The following is a 6,409-nucleotide window of genomic DNA, read 5'->3' as shown; positions in this document are numbered from 1 at the left end:
TCTCTCTCTCTCTCTCTCTCTCTCTCTCTCTCTCTCTCTCTCTCTCTCTCTCCTTCCCTCTCTTTCTTTCCCACCATCTACCTACCATGATATTTTGAAGTCAGTGCGATTTCAAATCAGAAGTAGTTCACAGAAGGGCATTGATGTTATGCCAATTGTTAATGATAACTACGACTTCCACCAAAATGAGATTCCCAATTCTAATGTGGGCACGGCTCACAAATAGATGGTTTCGACTTCGACAAAGTCGATTCTCTCGCTCATCCAATAAAAGACCATGTAGGACTCAATCACCAGGTGGTCATAAGAACTGTTTTAAAAGTTGATAATTTTAATAAAGGGACAAGTAGGGAAAGGTGTCACCAGACCAGACCATCAATGATTTATTTATAGAGGCACCAGCCATCCATGTCCAGGTGCTGTTTTAGCTAGGAAAGGTGTCACGTGCACACAGTCAAAGCGAGACTGGTGTTTCTCCTTCATTTGTCAGCCATGACGTGCCTCAGCGCTGTTAAGTTTTACAGAACGCAAAGATCAACAGCCATGAAAGTGTACGGTCTCATCGTAATCATCATCATCATCCTCTTCCTCCTCCTCCTCCTCCTCCTCCTCATCATCATCATCATCATCATCATCATCATCATCATCATCATCATCATCATCAAGTGCCAGACCTGCGACAGATATCGACGATTTATGATTCTCCTTTCATTCCTCCGCTCTGTGACGCTCTAAAAAAAAAAGCTACATTACCCTGATCTTTCCCCTTTCACCCATCTGTTTAGTTTCTCCACGTAGGTTGTTCTGGGCCTACCTCTGCCTCGTTTGCCTTCAATTTTGCCAGTGAGAGCTAGATGTTCAAGGCCTTTGTGTCTTTTTAGGTGTCCCAAAAACTGAATTATTTTGTCTTTGCCTGATTGTTTTATCAACGACCCCGGTCTATGAAAGTATTTTTCCCTTGCTCATTTCTATGAGCTTGACGCCATCTGATTAGTAGAAAAAAAGTGCTTACAACAGTGTCCAATAGTGTATTACAAGTATACTTAGTATGACAAGTAACTGTTTCAGATAGAGATTCCAGGATTATAGATGTAAGTCACTGACCTGCGAGCAATGATGATTTTAGAAATGATGGTGGTAATGAGTGATGATGTGGGATTGCGTTTAAGTAATGTTAGCGTTAGTCCGATCTTCCTCTGCTCCAGGACAGGATAACTCAAGACTCTATGCACGTAGCAAACCAACATCTATCTATACCCACTTACTGATGACGAAGAGCACAGTGGCGCCAAGAAGCAGGATGACCGTCTGCAGAGTGTCGGTGTATATAACAGCTGCCAGACCGCCTGGGGAAATACAAGGTTTGGAGAATTAGATAATTATAATAATATGTGATGGTTGAGGTGGGCGCTGTGAGGTTCTTGGTGGTGGTGGTGGTGATTGATTTTGCTAATACATGTCATTCTATTGTTGACGCTGTTGTTGTTGTTGTTGTTGTTGTTGTTGTTGTTGTTGTTGTTGTTGTTGTTGTTGTTGTTGTTGTTGTTGTTGTTGTTGTTGTTGTTGTTGTTGTTTATTTTTGTTTTGCTGCTGCTGTTGTTGTTTATTGTTGTTTTGCTACTGCTCATCATCATCATCATCATCATCATCATCATCATCATCATCATCATCATCATCATCATGAGGAAAACGACGACGAAGACGACAACTTGAACAAAAACAAAAATCCAACTAAAAACCACTCAAAGTCATCACAAGACACCCAGACATCTCATCTCAGAACTCACCAGCGATGGTGTAGAGGGCTGTGACCGCCAAGATAACGGCCACACACGCGTACATGTTCCAGCCCAACATTTGGTTGATGAAGATGGCGCCAGAGTACATCTCGGCCTGGGAGGGACAGATGATTAACATACTTTTTTTTTTTTACGAATCAAAATCAACCTAACTACGGTTATCAAAAACAAAACTATTTGTCCTCATTCTGAGCCAGAGTACATCTCGGCCTGGGCGGGACAGATAAACAATTTATTTTTTTTACAAATCTAAATCAACCTAACTATGGTTACCAAAAAAAGCAACGATTTTTCCCAATTTATTTCCGATCTTTCATTTGGTTGGGTAGGAACAAAAGGACGGGGTTTTGTTGTTTTGTTGTTTTGTTGGGTGGCTTTTTTTGTTTGTCTTTTTGTTTTGTTTTGTTTTTTGTTTTTTGGAGGGGAGGTTGTTTTTTGTTGCTGTTGTTGTTGTTGTTTGTTTGTTGTTGTTTTTTTGTTTGGGGTTGGGGGGGAGATTGTTTTTCTTTTTGTTGTTTTGTTTTTGTTTTCAATATCCCCTATTTTGACCAGAGGAGTAATGAATTATACCAGTAAATCATAAAAATTATAACGGTTAAATCTCATAAATCTCACTACTTGCAAAAGTGAAGTGAACCTAGTTTTAAGAAAACACTCTTCATAACGTGTAGTCAAAATTTTTATTATTGCGTACATGGGGAATAGCCAGGGCTGAAAGCTGCACTCACACACACAAACACACACACACACACACACACACACACACACACACACACACACACACACACACATATCTAGTTCGTGCTTACTTTCGGGTTCCTAGGACCTTCTATGAACTCTCCCCGTGGTTTTATGCACCCCGCATAATTTAGAAAAATTTAATCATTTTTCGCATAATTTCTGATTATTTTCCTTTTTCATTCTTTGTAAAAATTAACAGAATCGTATAATTTCACATTTTGGGGGCTTAGTTTGCATATTTTTAAAACATTTTTTTTTTTTTTTGCATAAAACCACGGAGACAGTGTGATATTCTAGTCCGCCAGAACCAAGCCCTGCTTGAAACACTTTCAGTACATGAGACAGAGGCTGCTCCGAAAGCCTCCATCAAGTCACAAGAGCATGCTGTAGAATTTTGATACACGCTTTGTATGTGCAGTTATCCTAATTATCACTATGAGCGTTATTATGGGGGGCATCGTGGTGAAATCAGGCGCTCGTCAAAATAATGAAAACAGAGCAATTGGCATATTTCTCCCACAATTTTCACAATTGTTATCGAATTTTTGTCTTTTTGGTTCAACTACTTTCATGCCGATGTAAAAACACATTTCTGTGTGGACTTTTACTGGAAAAACGCTTATCAACCCCACACAAAATGTACATTTTCAGTTTCCAAGACGGTCGAGCTATGGAAGTCACCAAACTTTGGCTGCCATTTTCTCGCTAATTTTACCTCTGAAACTAGGTGACCCCCACTTCCTTCAATCGTAAATATCTCGACTTCTATTCAAAATAAATGGGGATTTTTTTTTCTTTGAAAGCTAGACAAACGAAACAAGCTTTTGTAAAATGATACCAACAACTCCGAATGCCCCAAAAATGACAAGCGCCTGAATCCTCCGCGTCGTGACACAAATGCGCATATTTTTACTTTAGTAACACGCATCATTCACTGCCTCTAATGACTGATTCTACCACGTCATCACACAAAATTGACACACATATTAGTTCTTTAGTACTACGCATCATTCACTATCTCTAATGACTAAATTCACCGTGTCATCGCACATATTAGGATGACCACGGAGTCCCCAATGACCTTTGACCTATGACCTACTGCGCCATACCGTGATCCTGGTGAGCACGTAGACAAACAGCGACTGTACGGACAGGTACACTCTCAAGCGGACGCCGCCGAACCTTTTCTTTAGGTACTCCGGCATGGTGAACGCCTGGACAGTGGGAGAGAAGAAGAGGATGATGATGATGATGATGATGATGATGATGATGTGGTGGTGGTGGTGGCGGTGGTGATGATGATGTGGTGGTGGTGGTGGTGGTGGTGGTGGTGATGATGATGATGGTGATGATGACATCAATCTTTATTAATAATGACAACGATAACAATAACAATAACAGTAACAATAACAACAATTATTGTAATATTGAAGTGGATCATTTTTCCTGGTCGTACCCCCGTGTGCACACAGCTAGATGTAGACAATTTGCACAACATAACAACAAACTAATAATCATAGTTAAAATAATTACACAAATGACGCTAATGACGGGTCGTTTTGGAAGCAAAGCGTTCGGCTCAGTTGTTGAGAAACTGAGGAGAAAGCAGAAAAAAAAACGAATAAAGAAAAAAGGAAGAAGAGGGAAAAGGCAGAACAAAGGAAAAAGCCGAAAGAAAAAAAAAGGAGAAAAGGGAAAGAAGAAAGAAACAAATTATAAAGATGATAGAAAAAAAGCAAGAAGGAGAAAGAATAAAGGAGAAAGAAAGAGAGGGGGGGAATAAATAAGCAAAAACGGGAAAGAGAACGACAGAAGGAGACGGAAGAAAAAAAAGAAGCGTAAAGAAGAGTTTTTTAAAATTATTTTGGTGGTTGTGGTGGTGGTGGTGAGAGGCGGGGGGTTGGAGGAGAAGGGGGGGGGGGTTAGTGTCAATATTCTGGTCGTTTTCACAGTCATCAAGCGTGAAACCATGTAAGCAAAATATGCAACGCCAGCCAGTTCAGGTGTATTGTCAATCCGTGTAGACCCATTCTGTGTGTCAAAACAATTAACTTTTATGCGCTGCAACTTACAATAGAAGTCAAATTGTAGGACGGCATAACTATGTCGCTATTTATCAAGGACGTAATCATTATATATATGCACCAGTGCAAGGCGAGCACATGAATAATAATAATGATGTAAGTAGCATTAATTTGTTATTGGTCACGCAGAACAGACCATGAATTCTGCAACAGTACGCAAAGAAGATTTCATAATTATATCCCTCAATGACAGATGGATGCTCCAGAGGTCGAGAGTGGGTGGTTTGTGGTTGCTCTGGGTTGGTTTGCTCCTTCTTTCCTACCAAACCTCTAAAGTTTTCATCTCTCCTCCTTCTTTTCTTAGTACATAGCATCTCTAATCTTCGATTAGATGTGTTACAGAGGAGTAAGTAAATTTGTTCCCGCACCTGATCCGGACTTTCGGGATTGCCTTGTTAGTGAGACAACTTCCTGGGCCTTGGGGTATATTGTGGTAGGGTGGCCAGTTCCTTTCCTCGCCGCCTTTACTTCCCCAACTCGAAGTCAGGCCTCCCATTACTGCTGGGTGGGCAGGAGGGGGCGAAAAAAATCCGAGTTCGAACCGAGGCTTGAACACGGACTCTCCGCTTCGAGACGAGCGCAGTACCGCTCCGCCACCGCACCTTCACAGGAAAGTAACAAACACAAAAAAGAAGGAGAGATAAGGATGGTTGATAGGAAAGAAGGAGCAAACCACACCAGACCACACGCCAACCACCAACGTATACGCTCCAAAAAACTACTGCAGAATATTTCGGAACATTTCAACTCACCCCACTGGCGACATAGACAGGCACAAACACCCATCCTAGGGCGATCAGGAGATAGATGGCCTGGGGATAGTTTCAAATGTGGGCTTGAATTTTAAAAATAGAAAATTATATACTATATAGTATATATAATAACATTATATAACTGCAAATCGTCAGCCAGCTGTTAAAATGTCTTAAGACAAACATTCTGATTTTTTCTTTATTGCAGTGTCTCAATCTGTGATGCTGGTTGTGTGTGCTCAAGAAATATTTTGTCGAAATTCTAATTTTAAAATTTGACTAAAAAACAGCTCCAATAAAAACATAATTTCGGTACAATTGTTAAAAGAAGGAAGTAGTCTTTTCTCCCGTCCCATGAGAAATGTTGCATTCTGAGCTCAGTACATTTTAACAGTTTGCTGACGATATATCAATGTTTTAACATTCTTGCTGTACGAAAATATGCCCAAGACTTTGGAGACCAGTATAATTAATGTCGTGTTCATGATCGTGCCTGCTCTAGTGTCTAATGATATAATATGGTGTTCCGCTTTATTGCACATCTTGTACAATTTGAGTTCTCTGCGTACAGGAAAATATGATTAATATTCGTGAAAGAAAACGTCTTTGCCATACAAGATTGCTGTTACAGTCATCTCTTTCTGGGGGGATGGGGAGGGGTGAGGGCAAAGAGAGAGAGGGAGAGGGGGGGTAGAGAGAGTGCATATGTGTGTGTGTGTTTATGTGTGTTTGCGTGTGTGTTTGTGTGTTTGTGTGTGTGTGAGAGAGAGAATGTATGTCGGAAAGAGAGAAAGTGAGAGAGAGGGGGGGAGAGCAAGCAGTGTCGAGGAGCAAGCGAGACCAAGCAATGCTTGCCAACATTCTTTTTGGCGGTGGAGATAAATCAGGTAGCAACAGGCTATACTTAATGCCCCGCTTGTAAATACGTGTAGCTGGGTGGTACGAACATTTAGCCTCTAAAAGGGCTAGATCGTAAAAATGGACGCAGGCTTTCAAAAAGGTTGACAAGCACAGAGCTAGACGATTACACCCC

At 40.9% G+C, this 6,409-nt stretch overlaps 1 protein-coding gene across 1 annotated transcript in view; it reads right to left on the bottom strand.

The window, feature by feature from the left end:
* The window catches only part of LOC101853818 (sodium/glucose cotransporter 4-like), a 26,171-nt gene that overhangs the window by 12,491 nt on the left and 7,271 nt on the right, over positions 1 to 6,409 (bottom strand). The window contains exons 2-5 of the mRNA XM_005107829.1: positions 5,377 to 5,436; positions 3,650 to 3,754; positions 1,788 to 1,893; positions 1,266 to 1,346 (exon numbers count right to left, since the gene is read on the bottom strand). Coding sequence (XP_005107886.1) covers positions 1,266 to 1,346; positions 1,788 to 1,893; positions 3,650 to 3,754; positions 5,377 to 5,436 — 352 coding nt within the window. The remainder of the gene's footprint in view (positions 1 to 1,265; positions 1,347 to 1,787; positions 1,894 to 3,649; positions 3,755 to 5,376; positions 5,437 to 6,409) is intronic.

Source organism: Aplysia californica, unplaced genomic scaffold (assembly GCF_000002075.1).
Source record: "Aplysia californica isolate F4 #8 unplaced genomic scaffold, AplCal3.0 scaffold00635, whole genome shotgun sequence".
In the NCBI taxonomy this organism is placed as follows: domain Eukaryota; kingdom Metazoa; phylum Mollusca; class Gastropoda; order Aplysiida; family Aplysiidae; genus Aplysia; species Aplysia californica.
This window is presented reverse-complemented; position numbering and strand designations above follow the sequence as displayed.